The sequence below is a fragment of the Takifugu rubripes genome, chromosome 2, assembly GCF_901000725.2.
Source record: "Takifugu rubripes chromosome 2, fTakRub1.2, whole genome shotgun sequence".
Taxonomy (NCBI): domain Eukaryota; kingdom Metazoa; phylum Chordata; class Actinopteri; order Tetraodontiformes; family Tetraodontidae; genus Takifugu; species Takifugu rubripes.
The window spans coordinates 2,987,575-3,003,859 of NC_042286.1; the positions used below are offsets into that span (position 1 = coordinate 2,987,575).

Here is a 16,285-nt window from a genome sequence, read left to right on the forward strand (position 1 = left end):
ATTGTTAAATTTCACGGGACCATTAAAAGGGAGTCTTTAATTGTTGCACGAGTCTCAACTGTTAATGTTAAGTGCTCACTTGACATCCTGCAGATTGTTCATTAATTCTCACGTTGCGTTCACGGACCCCGATAAAACGTGCGTTTTTCAAACTGCGACGGCAGAAAGGTGAGTAATTGGGCGCCGCCGCCCTTATTAACTCCCCGTGGTTACATTTGAACGTCGCATCCCCGCCCACATCATTAGTTAGCTCAGGTATCAGAGCGGGTACGTTTTCTCTCGTTTCCGCTTTTCTGGTTAATTAATTAATTGATTGACTTCTGCATACTGAAAATTCCCGTTTACGGTCACCTTTTGTGTAATATTAGTAGCAGAGTTAGCTTAACCTTGGCTAAAGCTCAAAAGTGTTAGCTGGCTCACCCTTCCGATAAATCCCTCCTAGTTATCAATCGATAATTTAATGTGTTTGATCTTACAAAAACGATAGATTCATATGTAGATATTAGACGTAATTTCTACAAACTGAACGCTGGTCTTTGTTTAGCCTTTGCAGCCAGATGTCTACTTAAAACGCGTCTTAGATGGAGCCACCAGCGCCATCGAACCCAGATTAGAGAAGTTCTCACCAACTAATTAATTCGTAAGTGCGAGTCTGTACTTTAAGCGTTCTTGTCCTGTTAATTCCGGTCAAAATTCAAACTCACGCCTAAAAGGCGACTAATTTGTGTGGCCTTAATGTCAAATACACACTGTCTCTACAGAGAAATGAGCAAAAAAAACAGTGTTTGTTTCCACAACGCTAAAGAAGACTGGTTAAAATCTATATTCTTTTTGTTTCAGTTCACAACATGGCAGGACACTGGCACTATGGAGATGTGCCTTCAAAGTGGAGGGATAATGGGTCCAGGATGCCTTTCAGGTTAAAGTGGGACCAGGTTCAAAATCAAGGCCGTGCTCCAGGAATAAAAACCAGATTCACCTTTGACCCCTTGGACGCAGCTGATGAGTGTGCGTCTCAAAGCTGGGGTCCATTTCAGCCCATCTTATCCCCAGTACCGCCCAGGCAAGCCGTGAGAAGAGTAAAACCAAAAGAAAAGTGTGTCAGTTGGAGAGATCTGGAAGAGGATGAGGGTTATTTCTCACCCTTCAACAAAGATTTTAATGCTTGGAATAAAACCTCCCGCTGTGTTTTCTCTGGATCTTCCTCCAGCCCTCTACTCAACCATAAAACCGGCTTCCGGCCTGGAAGTTCAGAGTCGGAAAGTCATGGGCAAACACCACCGTCTCGCCAAGACGAGTTCTTGGCAGACGATGGTCACATAGTAAGTGGGTCGATTTTGCAGCCCCTGAATGCTGCTGTTGGCTCTCTAGATGATGACCGATCCGATACAGGCCTCCCAGTACTGCAATCCTCAATGTGTGCCAGTGTCCGAGTAGAATTAAATTGTGGTAGGGAGCAAAAGAGGCAGGTGTCAGTGGAGGTGCAGGAACACATGTTGGAGACTGTCCATGGGGATTGGACCACGCTTGTTGAGCAGGACTCCACTCTGGACACCAGTTATGAGGCCACATTTCGTCTACAAGTGAAGGTAACTTGTCATTTTCAGTTTTTACAGATAACTGTGCACAGTATTGTATTCAGGTGCAACTTTTGTATTATTAAAGGTAAAATCTGTCGACTTGCTTCCTGATCAACCGACTAATTCATCAGGAAATCCTTCACGACAGACCATGGACCGACGGTAATACGCCATCTCGCCACTAGGGGGTTTCTGCCACTCCCTTGAGTGGTAATACGCTGTCCCGCCACTAGGTGGAAATACAGCACCATTATAACGGTATTGAAGGCATGACAAACCGGTGGAACTCAGAGAAATCAGGCAACTAATATACTTTAATTATTCAATGTTTTCCTTATTCAGCAGCGAAATGGACTGGGCACATGAGAAACGCGTCTATCTTGAGTCAGTCAAAAAACACGTCAGTGGCAATCAAGGAGGGCGCAAGGGTAGGATTTTGTCTCAGCTCTGTGCTTTTTACCCAGAATATTCCTGTTCTTCCACAAAGATAAGGTGATTTGGCAACATGACGACTCATTAGCGGAGCTCAATTAATGACTGCTTCAGTTGCTCATTGGGCTTGTGTGTAACTCGGTGTTGAAGTTCTTAAAGGAAATTTTTTTCCTGGATATTTGAGTGAAAACAAACATTCTTTGACTACATTAATATTCTAATTTTAACTTGTTTTGTCAAACTTGTTTTCCAAAATACCCCCCAGCTTTCTGTATTTGAGAACAGCTAGTGAGTGTTTTAATATGTATTTTTAAGTGTTTTGATATTTTTTTCCAGTTAAAAGCTCTTTTATCTGCTAGATGTGATGACCGAGCTGCTGGACCTAATGACTGAGACCAACTGCCCTCCAGGCAGCAGCACTTCCCAGCCGCAGCATCCCTCTGACCTCACATCCAGGTACATGGCTGTCGCGGCGTCGAAAGTTGTGTTTGTTTGTTTTTTTTGTTTTTTTTTTGTCATAATCTTACTTACGGAATTGTCTGATTTGGCACTTGTTTGTAGGAACTACCAACGACGTTTTCGATACCTGAGACCGTCGGTGACTCTGCAGGAGTGGCAGCTCAATAACTGCCGGACAGGGAAGCGCTTCGCCAACGTCTTGAAAGACTTTCGGAGTCATTGTAGTTATTCCTGATTACCAGCTCATGCTTTTGCTATATGAGCAGCCAAAGCACTGTTTAAGCTCTTTTTGTGTGTGTTTGTTGTTGTTGTTGTTGTTGGAATAATCATGTTTTTTCTAATGTGCTTGTTTATTCTTCACGAATGGTTTGGTTGTTTTTTGCATATAGAAGCTCTGCTGGAGGTCAGACGTTGGGTCACATTCCACAGCGGACACGCTACAGTTCTGTAGCTGTATGCTGTGAATCAAGAGACGCTTTTGGAATTTGAGAGAAGTCAAATCTGTTTTGCTATTTAGAATTGACACAATGGTTCCAAAATTCTTTTATTTTTTGGTCTCAGAAACTGGCAAGATCTTTTGTTTTCTGGTCAAATTTAAGAAATGCTCAAAATAAAGCCCTGCCTGTTCCACCAGTTTTTACTGTGGCCACTTTGTTGCTGTTTGCAGAGTCTTGGTAGAACGTCGGCGCTGCACAGGTGCAGATGGGCAGACGTATGGAAACCCACTTTCCAGCACGGCTCTCGTCCACTGAATAATTCAGGCTCTTAAAGTATGCATGCAAAGCACTCCTGTCTGCACATAACGTGGGGGAAGCCTGTTTCCAGCCTTAGGAGGAACATAAGCGAGTGAAAGCCCGATGACACGTTCTGTGACGGGTCTCGCAGGACCTCCGGGTGCGGGTGGGTTGGCCTTTTTCCTAATGCGCCCATTTGCTCTTTATGATCGTCCAAGATCTACAGCGCAGACTGAAGAAGTCAAGAGCTTAAAAACAGCTGTGGAAAATAGTTTTTATTGTTTTGAAGCATACACAAGTAAGCGTACACCACATCCTTCATAATAAGCAGAATCTTGTGCATAATGGTTAAACCATGCTAGCCCTCTTGAAGCAACTGCGGTACGGTGAATATAAACACGGCACCAGTCATTTTTCTGTAATTCCTCCTTCCTTTTGTTCACCTGTCTATCATGGGATAGTCCAACCCCTCAGTAATAAAAGACATCGAGTTTCTCAGTATGATTCTGGTGGAAATCTGCATGTTTCTAGAACTGGAACGGAACTTGTCTGTGAGTAACAGTCGGTAAAACCAAACGAGGCTGCCTTTTTTTGTCACTGCAGTGTATAAAACAGTCATGTATAGATGCTGAACTGGTTTAATAGTCTTAAATGAAATTGGTGGCCCCGTTATGGGGTTTAGAAAACATGTTCTGGAAGCTAGAAATGACTCAAACGAGGGAGATTTCCACAGTTCTCCAGCATCAGAGTTGGGTGATATTAAACTGCAGGAGTGTCCGCACCATTAAAGGCTTCATGGACATTTTTTGGAAGAAGTTTGCACTTGTGCCAAGAGCTTTAAAAAGGACTGACAGGATGCTGAAGGCCACAACCGTTAAGGGGTTGGGATTTGGACGGATACCAGGATAATCAATCTGCCTGCAGTGATGTCGGGGGACAGATGGTGATGACAACATCTGGAGCAGCTTCATATTTCCCCAGAGGACCTTGTCAGTCTTGTCAAATGTCCCTGTCAGAATGAGTGAATGGATGCGTTTCAGGGCGCTACGCAAAAGGTGAGAACTGGACAATTAGCTATAAAAACAGGATGTTCAGCGCTGCACATTAAAATAGATCACTGGCAACACAATGGGCGGAAAGTGAATATTTTAGAATACAACAGAATGAAGTTGCTTTGACAGTTTTAACATTTAAATTCTTTTTATTTGAAGTATGTTTTGCAAATGTAGCTCCTGAGAGATTTACTGTTTTTCCATTCCTTTGGGGAATGACGGTGAGAATTACTTTTACTGGAAATTGTCGGTATAGAAATGTATTTGGACTTTTGTTGCTGAAGGTCTTAGAGAAGTACTGAACAGTGCATCATGTGGCAGAGCACAAAAGCATAACTACACAATGAATATATTTTGTTTTCCATCATTAAGCATCGTATGAATTGCTCCAGGCAGGGGGGGCCCGATCCAGTCCTCGAGGGAAACAGAAGAGCCGGGTTTTACTCCTACCAGGTAGAAAAAGCTTCCTCTAGGAACTTGGTAGAAGACAAAACCCAGCTTGTCTGTGGCCCTCGAGGACTGGATCGGGCCCCCCCTGCCTGGAGGCTGCCCACAGCGTTCATTACGTTTTACTTGACTGGCCTTTGCTGGAAATATGGCCACCATAGACAGGTCTACTCTCTTCAGATCATTACACATCGCAAAGTCTTACCTTAAAAATGACAGCACAGTGCTATGAGACGGCTCCTCTATGAAAGCGACGTAATAAAATCGGGTTTAAATAAGTCGTATTCTATGTTAGCGCTCAATACATATGAGGCTCCTCAACAAAATGTATTTACACATTGAATGTCGCAGCTCGCGTATTCACACATCTGGACGTATGAAAGCTAAGGAGTTATGGCCGGTTACGTTGAGTGTTTCCCTTTTATCCCACAATGACTGAAGATAACTGTCGTTAAGGCAGCACTACTGAGATTGAATGGGCCCTCAAACACACCCTTTACCGTCCACAAATCCACCTCGGCCACAGTGGACCGTGCTGGTCACTTTTATTTTGCCATCTTCAGTACAAATGTTGGCTTTGTGGTTTATAAAGTCTTGATAGAAGCCCTTCTGTTCATGCCATGAGGATAAAAGTCAGGGTGGAGTTAAAGTTTTTCAAAAGCATTGACATTTTTTTTTAAATTTAAATTTCTTTTCCTCAGACGGAGTAAATGTGCGCTCTGTTCGTGTTTTCATTGCATGCTGGCAGGTCTGCCTCCAAGAATTTCCCGTTATTGCTGAGCTACCTTCACCGGCCACTTTATTAGGTTCAGCTTAAAGAAGGTTGGACTCACTTTGACCTTCAGAACTGCCTGAATTCTTCATGGCACGATGGGAATCTCCTGGGCCACCACATCCCAGCGGTGCTCTAGTGGACAGAGATCTGGTGACTGTGTCATGTTCCAGAAACCAGTTTGAGATGATCTGAGCTTTGTGACATGGTTCATTATCCCCCTGGAAGCAGCCATCAGAAGATGGTCCACTGTGGTCATAAAGGGAGGAAGATGCTCAGGAACGATACTCAGGTAGGCTGAGGTGTTGAAACAATGCTCAGTTGGTGCTGAGGGGCCCAAAATGTACCAAGAAAATCCCCCCACCCTGAATTATGCTGTCCTGTTCTTGGCTGACAGGAGGGGAACCATCTTCTGCTGCTGTAGCCCATCTGCTTCAGCATGTTGTTCCTTCAGAGATGCTGCTCTTCACTCCTTGGTTGGAACCAGGGGTTGTTTGAGTGGCTGTTACCTTTCTATCATCATGAACCAGTCTGCCCAGTCTCCTCTCATCCCTTTTCCTCAACACAACTGATTTTGGGACCATTCTCTGTAAATCTGGAGATGGTTGAGGGTGAAAATCCCAGCAGATCAGCAGGTTCTGAACTACTCTAAACAGACCATCTCTTTTTTTCACCATCCTGCTGCTAGTTTGAACTTCAGCAAGTTGTCTTGACCTTGTCTACATGCCTCCATGCATTGATCTAAAGATGTGATTGGCTGATTCGCTGTTTGTGTTAGCAAACAATTGAACTGGTACCTAATAAAGTGGCTCCAACAAGCTCTTCAGCGACTCCACAGAAAAGAATCCTTCTCCTTTAAATGTCCACGAAGTCCAGCCTCATCCGAGCAAAGCCGTCCATTATCATTGCTTCTGAGATTGTCCTGATCGTCATCGAACAAACCCGCTCGGCTCGTCTCAGTCTCTATCTACGTGCAGATTACAGATGCCCTTAAGTATAAATGGATGAAATTGATCATGAAGCGTTTCTCCTCGAAAAGTGTAGAAAATTGCATGTGAAGCGAATATGCAGAAGAGATGAATGTACAGTTTTGTCACGTGTTCGGGTGCGACCCAGCAGCTGGAAACCCCTGGGTTTGGGGTCAGTTTTCACAGGAAGCCTATCTACAGATCCCCCGCCACTGCAGCCATCCGGCCCTAATACCTGCTGCCTGCGGCGGTGTGGCAGCTGCGGCCACATGGCGGCCGCGCTGAAGTTTCGCCACAGTGCTGCAGACTCTCTGAAAGATGGGACAGACCCCTGGAGATGAGCCGTAGCGCTGGCCTCGTCCTGATAAAACAGGTGGGACCTAAACATGGGCCTGGACGCTTGTGAGAACAGTTTGGGTTCACAAAGATCCATCCTGGCAATCACACCTCGATGACGTTGACAGACGTTATCCTGCTGTTGTTGTTGTTGTTGTTCTTGGGCATCTGCAAGAGGGAGAATGTATGAGGTCCAAAAATGACCCCCACGCCATCACCGAAATGCTTCTGCGGTCATGTGTCGTGAATACAGTGTTGCGATTGGTTGACTATACCTTGCTGCGCAACAGGCCCCCTGTCGGATGCTCAGGTGTACTGCACTCAGAAGAGTTTTTGGCTTTGTCCTTGTTGTTGTTGGGTTCGTTGTCTTTGATGATGTCGTACTGGCGACAAAAGAGAGCGATCACGCCTGTGAGGAGAGGCAGAGTTAGACTGCTTTGACACAGAAATCCTCCCTGCGATGGGACTTTGGTGCATTTTCCTTGATGTGTCCTCACCTGCCCACATAATGAGCACCACAACGATGATGATGAGCTCCCCTGCCCTCAACTGGGTGGTCTGGCCCACTTCCTCCATTGTCACTTCGTCTGAAGAAGTCAACACAATGTCGTTCAAAATACACTTATACTACTTAAATCTTCTTTTCATGGAAATGTAATTGAAATATAACACAAAACCAAAACACTTCAGGTCAGCTCAGTTTTTCTTTTAACATCAATCATCACAATTAATGTAATTGGCTCTTATAAATATGCTCTTATCTTGCCAAATCTTGTGTTCTTGCCAAAGCTTCTTCCAAACTCTGTATCATTTTTGTATGTACCACCTTAAATGTTGCCTTCAGGTGCAGATGGCAGTGTGTCCTAATGTGTCCTCACACTGTAATAAACCAGGTGCTGGATTTTGCCCCGTGACCTTCCTACAAGCTGGATGTTCTCTCCTCTGCAGGAGGGTGGATGAATTGTCGAAAACTAGAATTTTAATCTGACCTCCGACCACGGTGCATATTGCTAAAGCCCATCGTGAATGATTTAAGACCAAAGAAGAAGCAAGCGGGGATATAATGAAGTGAAATTGTAGGAGCCTTGTTCTTTCATGCTTTCACCTTTTTCAAGCGTCTGAACTCTGGACCCTGGCTCATCTTTATCTCTAAAAGCTTCGCAAAATGTTGTAGTTTGTTGACAGTAACGTCGAAATAGAGTGATTCACAGTTAATGTCTGTTGACCTTCCTGACCTGACGTTCGGAGCACGAGGAGCAGGAAACTCACCGAGTGACGCGCTATTGCTGTTAAAATGGGTTTTTGCGATATGAACAGCATTTCCTGGGTAAAATAGACTGACACAGAGCTTGGCGGAAGATCGGAGCCGTTATCGAATAAGACAGAGCTGCCTTGTAAAAAGCATGTGCACATTATGCTGCCTCAGCTGAGCTGAAACAGGCAACACAGCAACAATTTTATATAACGGCAGATGTTGCACATTAGTTACAAGTGGTACTGTTTCCATCTTCATTATTAAAGGTCAAAGACATTCTGCCATTTTTCTCTGCAGATGTTCTCCGGCTCTGATAGGTTTGATGACATCATCAGTGGACGGCCATTTCCAAGGCTGTCTAGAGATGATGGACTGGACTCCTGCGCTGACCTTCACCCCAGCCTGAGGTCCTGAGCTCTGTGGATCAGGACATCACTCAAGACATCTCTGTAGTGCTGCTGTGAGGGCTGACCTTCTGAACATTCTCCCGTCTGCACAGAGGCTCTGTGGAGCTCCGCTCCACTCAGCTCAGGGTGACTATTGAGTTTTTAGTCAATCTGTTTCCAAGAAGAAAATCAAACAAAAAAACCCCCCATGATAACAAGAATTAATCACTGATGGTTTTAACTATACAGTAATATCCTACTTAGTCAAATTTAAGGGCTGATGGACAATTTTAAAGAAAGAAAATATCAGCCATGCCGTGACTAAAGTCCATTTACCTTTGTTTTTGTTCAGGAATCTTCCTGTATTTGTCCACACGGTTTAAAGTCATCCTTTCGCCAGCAGTTCTCTGCACTCTCCTATCTTTTCGGTTTATCCTCTGCAGACACGGAGCTGCTGAGCACCCACGGCTGCCTCAACACTCCGTCCATTCACAGGTTCGCCGATGTCGTCTGACACGGCACGCACATTTGCACTTTCAGAGATCCAAAGTACTTCAGCTTACTGAAGCTTTTTTTCAAATGATTTTTTTTTATATTTCATTGATGCAGTATTCCTCTGATCTAAATCTTTATTCAGCATCTTTATGTGGCTACTTATCTGGCTACCGTTATGTCGAATAAAGGCAAAGATTAGAATTTTAATCAGCCCGCAACCCATCCGTATGCATCTGTGCTGATTTGTTTGATCGAGACTTGGTCTGATTTCTGCTGTGTTCTACAGTTAAAAGATCAGGAGGTGGGGGGGGGGGGGGGGGGGGGGGGGGGGGGGGTGTGATTGAAGGCTCCTTATAGGCCACCGGCGATCCTTATACTCAAGTGGGATGCGGAGATAAAAGGGGATCAAAGCAGAAGTGATCAACACACATCAGCAACGATAAAACACCATCAGCAGTTTTGGAGTTGTGGGGATTTATCAGAGAGCATCGTTCCGCCTGATGACGCCTGCAGAGCAGAGAGCCTGGACACGTTCAAAGGTTCTCCACAGCAGAGAGATCTCGTCTGTCCTTTAATTAAATGCAGTGAGTGATATTTGGAGGGCGCCCAGAGTGGCAGGAGCCCCACGCTCCAGCAGCCTGTAGCAATAAGCAATTCCACCGATCGTTCAACCCCTCTCGCCCAGTATTAAAATCAGCTTACTATTGAGCCAAAACACAAAAGCATCGCGTCGCCATTTGAATGAAACTGCTGCAGACATATTTTATTTAGGAAAAACTGAATTCTGAAAGGTGGGATCATCTCCTGATAAAAAGTCACATGTTCTCATTTGAGATGTACTAGATTTATGGGCTGCTTCCGTTCTTCCCTGAATTCCCTCTCTCTTTCTTGTCTATTCCCATCCCTCCCTCTATTCTCTGACTGTTCGCACCTCTCGTTTACAACTTCGACACCCAACGTGTCTCATCAGATCCCCCTGAAACATTGAACGAGACGATGGGAAGACCTGTAGGTCAGCATGACAGGAAGGATTAGGAAGGCTGCGCAGCGGAAGGAAGGACGTCGCCCTTCTTTCAATACTGGCATTTAAGGACTGTCCGTGCGAATTTATGCCACGTGAAAGGCAAATTTTATATGCCTCTTTCAACATTTACAAGTTTATTTTCCTGTTAATGAAAAACAAATACTCACATGTCAATTAATCACCCTTCTGCAAAAACAATAACGTCACATTAAATGAGACCATAACTAAATCACATGATGGCGACAATCACCATCCCTCATTTGAAGGGGCGCGCATATTTCCGTACTTCGAAATGTCGCCTGGAGGAACAGCAGGTCCGCTGCTTCATCAGGTCTCATTGTTAGGATAATTAAATAAGCATGCTTGAGAAGCTGCCCTCATTCTTGATTGCATGACGGAATCGCGATAGACTCAGATGTGCAGGAGAGTGTGAGCGTGTGTTGAGTGTCTGGCAAATTTGAAAAAGAAAAAATCTGGTTTTAGTACAGTGAATCAGCGTGTTGAGGTGAGAGCAATCGTCTTCTGTGGGAAGAGAGGAGCAGCCGATCAGGAGCCGCACCACCGCAGATGACTTAACGATGTTAATAAAAACATACTGGATGCTCTTGTTCGGGATTGACTGCTAAAGCATCGATTGGCTTCAAATGCAACTCAGGCTAAATTTAAAACACAAAAGTCTCCTCATATTTTCTCCAAACATCTCTTAGATCTCTATGGTCAAGAGGCCACAAGTTTTTTTTTTAGAACTGGTTCATTGTTAGTTGTCTTAACCCTTGTGTGGTGTTCGGGTCTGTGGGACCGGTTTTCACTTTTATTAAAAGAAAAATGATAAAATTAATTAATTTTTCAAACTGAGACTCACTGACTTTGGCTCATTTTCTGTGAAGAACATCAACTCTCATTTTGTTGTGCACCTGAATGGGTTAAATTTCAAGTTCAAAGAAATAAAAGTCAGTAGTTTTGAAAAACCTTGCTTCACTTGTAAATTGGTTTCCACTCATATCTTGTTTTTAATTGATTTTCTTTATTATGTTTTAAATAATAAGTTATAAATGTGACCTAACAAAGGTAAAGGGCAAATATTAACCATATATATTGTTTATACTGCTTGTAATTGGGATAAGGTAAACATCTGTTCAGTATTTTAACATAAAAGTGTTTGATTGTGAGGCATTAAAAGCCACAAAATGCAACGGGTCCATCAGACCCACAAACGCTGGCTGAGTAACAACAATATGAACATTACACAAGGGTTAAATGCTGAAATGTTAAAGCAGAGCTCTGCTCCACTGTTGCAGCCTCTCTCGCTGCAGTTCCACCAGCAGACCCATCGACCACCTCAACTGTAGCTGAGGTGGTCGATGGGTCTATCCAGTAACACGAAGGTTATTGGTTGGATCCCAGTTTTCCAAGGAGAACAATCACACTTCGAGGGATGAAATAATACTCGTCATTTGTTTTGCAAAAAGAAAATATACATGTTGACTTTTATGAGACAGAAAATACATGCGGCAGTTAAATCTGCACATGGAACTTTTGAGGCTGATGTAACGCTGATGTAACGAGGTACAACAGCTTTCCATAAATTGTAGATCCCTATCCCGAGAGAACAAAACAGTCGTTGTTATGACAAAATGTATTCTTTTTTAATCCTGAGATAATGGAATAATGAGGAAATTATCAGAAAATTGAGCTGTTATTTGAGGTAAGGAAAATTAGTACAAGAAAACTGACACTGTTATCTTTTTATTACAAAATAATAACTTGTAATCAAGAGAAGACTGACATTGTTATCATAAGATAAGAAAATAATATGTCGTTATTACGGGGAAAAGAACTTTGCTACTCCAATATAACAAAAGAACAAGGCTTTATTGTGAGATCATGATTGTGATATTGTGAAAACACTGCTATCTTGAGGAAATAAGTCACTATCGCAACCTGTTTCGTCCAAATATATTAGAATAATGAGTCGGTATCACAGCAAAAGCAACATCATCATCCCAAGATATCGTAAGAATGTCTTTATCTCGGGAAAATGGACTTTGTTATCCAATGATAGCAAAATAGCCCCTCATCATCATGACAAAGATATGATGTAGAGGGACTATCTAAACAGGTCATTTCATTTACTTGAAAGTCTACTTTCTGGCAGGTGACGCTCTGGTCTATGAGCGTTACATCTGAGGCCATGAACAAATCTGTAAATGAGTGTAGCATCATATACAAGTCCTGCACTGCCCGACAATGCTTGTATTTTCCTGCGTGCTTAGCTCGCTCCCATAACAGCGGCTCAGACTCCTTCTGGCAACACAACCTTAGAAGTATTAAAGTATTACTGGAGCTCACATGAGAGATGAGTGTAAATATGAGGGAGACTAGATGCAGCAGGTTTTCAGCCAGAAGCACATTGATTTGCCACAGGGACAGAGCGCCTCCTGACCGTGCGATAAATGCCTTTTATCATTCTGGTTTACTGGCAGGTTGTCCCAGATGCATGCAGGGTGAGGCACACTAACGCACCGTGAAGTGTGCAACACCCCCCCCTACACACACACACACACACACACCGATTTTATTCTCGAGTGGTGGTCAGCAGTTGCGAGCCTGTAGAAGCGCTTCATTGTGAAATTTCATTTCACGCTTTGTCTGTCTATTGATTTTATTGAGTCTTTAGAAAGAGTCAGTCAAGATATTGTCGAAGAGCCAAGTCGGCTCTGCGCCCCACATGCCTTCTGTTGGATATAGTGCTGGAAGTAGAATTCATCCTGCACGCCGTGCATTACCTTTGCTCTTAGAAGCCTGCGTCTCGGCTTCCTTCGGTGTACGGAAGCGCAGGGGTTCGCTCACCGGGCTTGTCCCGGACATGCTGATGGATTGGACGTGCACGATATAGTCTGTCTCTTCCTCCAAGTCCCATAATGCACAGGATCGCGTGGTAGTGTTGACTTCCTGGATGAATCGAAGCATGCGCACGTCTTTCTTCTGTTGGGGGGACGACATGGGATCAGTGTCATTGTCGCGGCCGCTGGGTTAGAATTACAAATATAAGAACAATAAACCATTTGATACCACTCGTCCATATTACTGGCAGTTATTGAGTAATAACAATGTCCAGATAGGGGTGGGGGTAGCTCAGTCTGCAGGGGACTGGGTTGAGGAGGGTTCCTGGTTCAACTCCTGAGTGGACCAAACAAGGAAAGTGTTCTGGTAGCAGAGTGAGCACTGCTGAGGTACCCTTGAGCAAGGTACCGAACCCCCAGAGTCTGCCTGCCTTCCCCCATATGCCTTCCCCATAAGGGATGGGCCCCTGCACCCTCCCTATGACCCCAAAAAGGAATAAAGCAGTCAAAAAACAATGTCAAAATAGTAAATAATAGAGTTTATCTGTCTTTTAAACTGATGTTTTTAGTAAGAAATGGTGGTGATACTGGATTATTGCGTTTTGTAACTATTTCAAACCGATATATGTTCTGTATAGCTGAGCCGACGATCTGCATTCTGATATTAAACCACTGCATCACGTAACACTGTCAGAACACATTACAAGGTGTCCAACAGCGCGTACGAGTGTACGCACGCTTGTGTTCCCATTACTGTAGATGCGTGTGAGTTTATGTTTGTGTCAGGATTAATGGAGGAGTTCATGCACAATGTGCCCGTTTTCACAGGGCCGTCAGAGTCTGTCAAAGAGGACAGTTCAGCAGCGTCCAGGACAGCGCGGCAGCTAGCATTTACTGCTGAATTATTAATCCAATAAAAGCAACACGTGCACAAGTACGGCTCACCTGCTGTGTGATGGCAAAGCCGATGACGGGGTCTCCCTCAGGGATGTCCCATGTCACCACAGCAGAGTTTGCTTTCACCGCGGTGATGGTCACATTGACGGGAGGCGATAAGCTATCTGCAAACAGAGGGAAGGAGAAAATCTTCTTATCACCCGCAGTGTCTGAAGCGCACGAGGCGTTTCTGTCTGCCATTCTAAATACCAGCCCCGTCTACCTCCGTGCACGGACCAGAAGCACACTTCTGCATGAAATCAACTTTTTTGCATCCCCAACTCATTAGTGGATCATTTATATAAGTACTAAAGCATATCATTACTCATGGCCTCTTGTTTATGTTTAGATTAGGCTGATATTAAGATTATATTAATGTTGCAATATATCATAGCTGCACTGAAAGTGCAGGAGCTGGCAGTGCACCAGCAAAATACCACCTTTGTGTTTTTATGGGCTCAAGATTTCCCCTTTAGTGGACATTCTTAATATGAACAACCTTTTACAGTCATTATTTTAAATATTAACGGCTCCTTATCTTCGAGGGCTGCATTTTAATGACCCTTTCTGCCACACAAAGAGCCACTGGTGCAAACAGCACAGACCAGACCATGTCCAGGACGTAGGATTGCATCTGATGTGGTTCATTATGCTGGGTGATGCCATAGAACGAGCCAGGATCCATCCTGAATGTTATAGTAATTAGAGTTTAAGTATATAGTGTATCGTGTAAGTATAGTGTTATTTTAAAGAACGCTGGACTCTGTTCAGGCACAATCCTCCTAAGGATTACTCCTAAGGGCTTTTAGGAGTATCTGATAATCACAATATGAGAAAGATGGATGCTGGTGACCGTCGATGATGCGACCTCTCTCCCCAGCGGGATATAAATCTAATTCAAGCTCCAGCGATCGCGCTCAGTCAGTTACAGACCAGATTAACGCTCGCTTGCCTTTGACGGACTGTACAAATCACGCAGTCGGTAATTACAGGATGATCGGCTGCTGAGGCGCTTGTGCACACGCTGGCTCGCTGGAGCGCGCCGTATTCGGAGAAAAGGGCCCTGCGTAATATTTCCAGCCGGTTGCGGCTGACGTTTTGAAGAACGAGCGGGCTAACGGCAGACGACAGGACGGAGACCTGCGGCCTCTCTTCATCATTGGACTCTCACGCGTCTGAAATTGCTTGTTTTTTCGCTTACCATGGGTGTTTGTTCGCTGCTCCTCAGATGCCCCAGAAGCACTTACGTGTTATGCAGAGGGGGCTGCAGCATTTGCAAATAAAACCCTGTTTGCCGAGCAAACCTCTGACTTCTATTTAAATCTCTGTGACATGAGCCGTTCATTTTGTGCTTACTTTTTTTTTATGTATGCATGTTTGCATATTTCAGGACATGCAGTAGCGTAGTTCAACCGAATCATCTTTTCCAATGGAAATGTTGACCAGTAAACACTTTTAACATGAATATATGATCTTAGAGCGAGTGGCCCTATCAATTAATGGCACTTTGATCCGCGTGCTGGATAATGGAAACCAGAGTGTCGGCGCTCTCTTGTCTCCAGCCTTTGGAGTTCATCCATTGTTGCGTTTAAAGTCACTTAAATCCTCCGTAAATGTCAAGATTAATGACAAAATGCACCGTTGCAGATGGCTGACAGGTAGTGACTCCTTCCAGTCCGAGTTAATCCCCAGAGTTCCGTGCCCCGGAGTTTTTGCTCATTCATCCCCCGTGCTGTAGTTGGCGCCGTTGGCCTACAGACGTGTGCGTAAGAGATAGCGCTCATTAAACAGCAGACAGATGTCTTCATCAACTCGCTCCCGCCCCGGTGGAAACCACCCTGAGAGGTGAGGGTGACTTTGAGCCATGACGCATGTCCCTGGTGTGAAGAGTGACAGAGAGTTGCTTCTCAGGTTGAGGATCAGGAAACGTGACAGCTCCCTAATATCCTCATTCATTACAGAACACACTGTGTTTTGTGTGTGTGTGTGTGTGTGTGTGTGTGTGTGTGTGTGTGTGTGTGTGTGTGTGTGTGTGTGTGCGTGTCTCTGTGTGCAGTCAAGGGGAGTAGAAGGGGAAGAGCAGGAACAATGCAAAGAAGTCTTGAACACACACACATGCAGACACACACACACGCACACACACACACACCATGGTGCATGAAGCCTGTCATCGCTTAATAAAAGGCTTTACCGTCGCTCCAAACTCTAAAAGAGACAGGATCAGGACACCCACACCTCCTCCAGCCATTCAAAACCAGAGAAGTTGCAGCCTGCGGCATCACATCTTTTAGTAGATGTTTTGACTCTAGAAATTATGTGAAAGTGGAACTCTGAAAACTTTTTAGCAACACAGTAAATCCAGCTTTGAGGGAGTTAGAACTGAGGCAGACGTGTTCTTCAGAGCAGGAAGATGGCGGTGGATGCAAAAGTGATAGCCTGGATGTCCAGATCTGCCCCGGAAGGGTTCAGAATTTAAGTATTTAACACTCGTAGTGTGCTCACGTGTGTTTCAGAGAGGCCGCTTTTTTCTTTTCTGCATGTTTTCTGTGTACAACAGAGGCATCAC

The 16,285-nt window shown here is 44.4% G+C and overlaps 2 protein-coding genes across 2 annotated transcripts in view; one reads left to right on the forward strand and one right to left on the reverse strand.

Moving 5' to 3' along the window:
- Positions 1-186: 186 nt before the first annotated feature.
- On the forward strand, positions 187-3,106 carry LOC115248894 (uncharacterized). Its single transcript, XM_029832937.1, has 6 exons — positions 187-267; positions 841-1,589; positions 1,666-1,742; positions 1,923-2,008; positions 2,372-2,468; positions 2,574-3,106. Exons 2-6 carry the CDS (start codon positions 849-851, stop codon positions 2,704-2,706), a joined length of 1,134 nt encoding a protein of 377 aa, XP_029688797.1. The 5' UTR covers positions 187-267; positions 841-848; the 3' UTR covers positions 2,707-3,106.
- Positions 3,107-4,803: 1,697 nt separating this feature from the next.
- The window catches only part of LOC115248895 (fibronectin type III domain-containing protein 5-like), a 17,692-nt gene continuing 6,210 nt past the window's right edge, over positions 4,804-16,285 (reverse strand). Inside the window, exons 2-6 of the mRNA XM_029832938.1 lie at positions 13,729-13,844; positions 12,727-12,925; positions 7,278-7,367; positions 7,056-7,189; positions 4,804-6,948 (exon numbers count right to left, since the gene is read on the reverse strand). Of these exons, the coding sequence (XP_029688798.1) occupies positions 6,886-6,948; positions 7,056-7,189; positions 7,278-7,367; positions 12,727-12,925; positions 13,729-13,844 (602 nt within the window). The 3' untranslated portion in view covers positions 4,804-6,885. The remainder of the gene's footprint in view (positions 6,949-7,055; positions 7,190-7,277; positions 7,368-12,726; positions 12,926-13,728; positions 13,845-16,285) is intronic.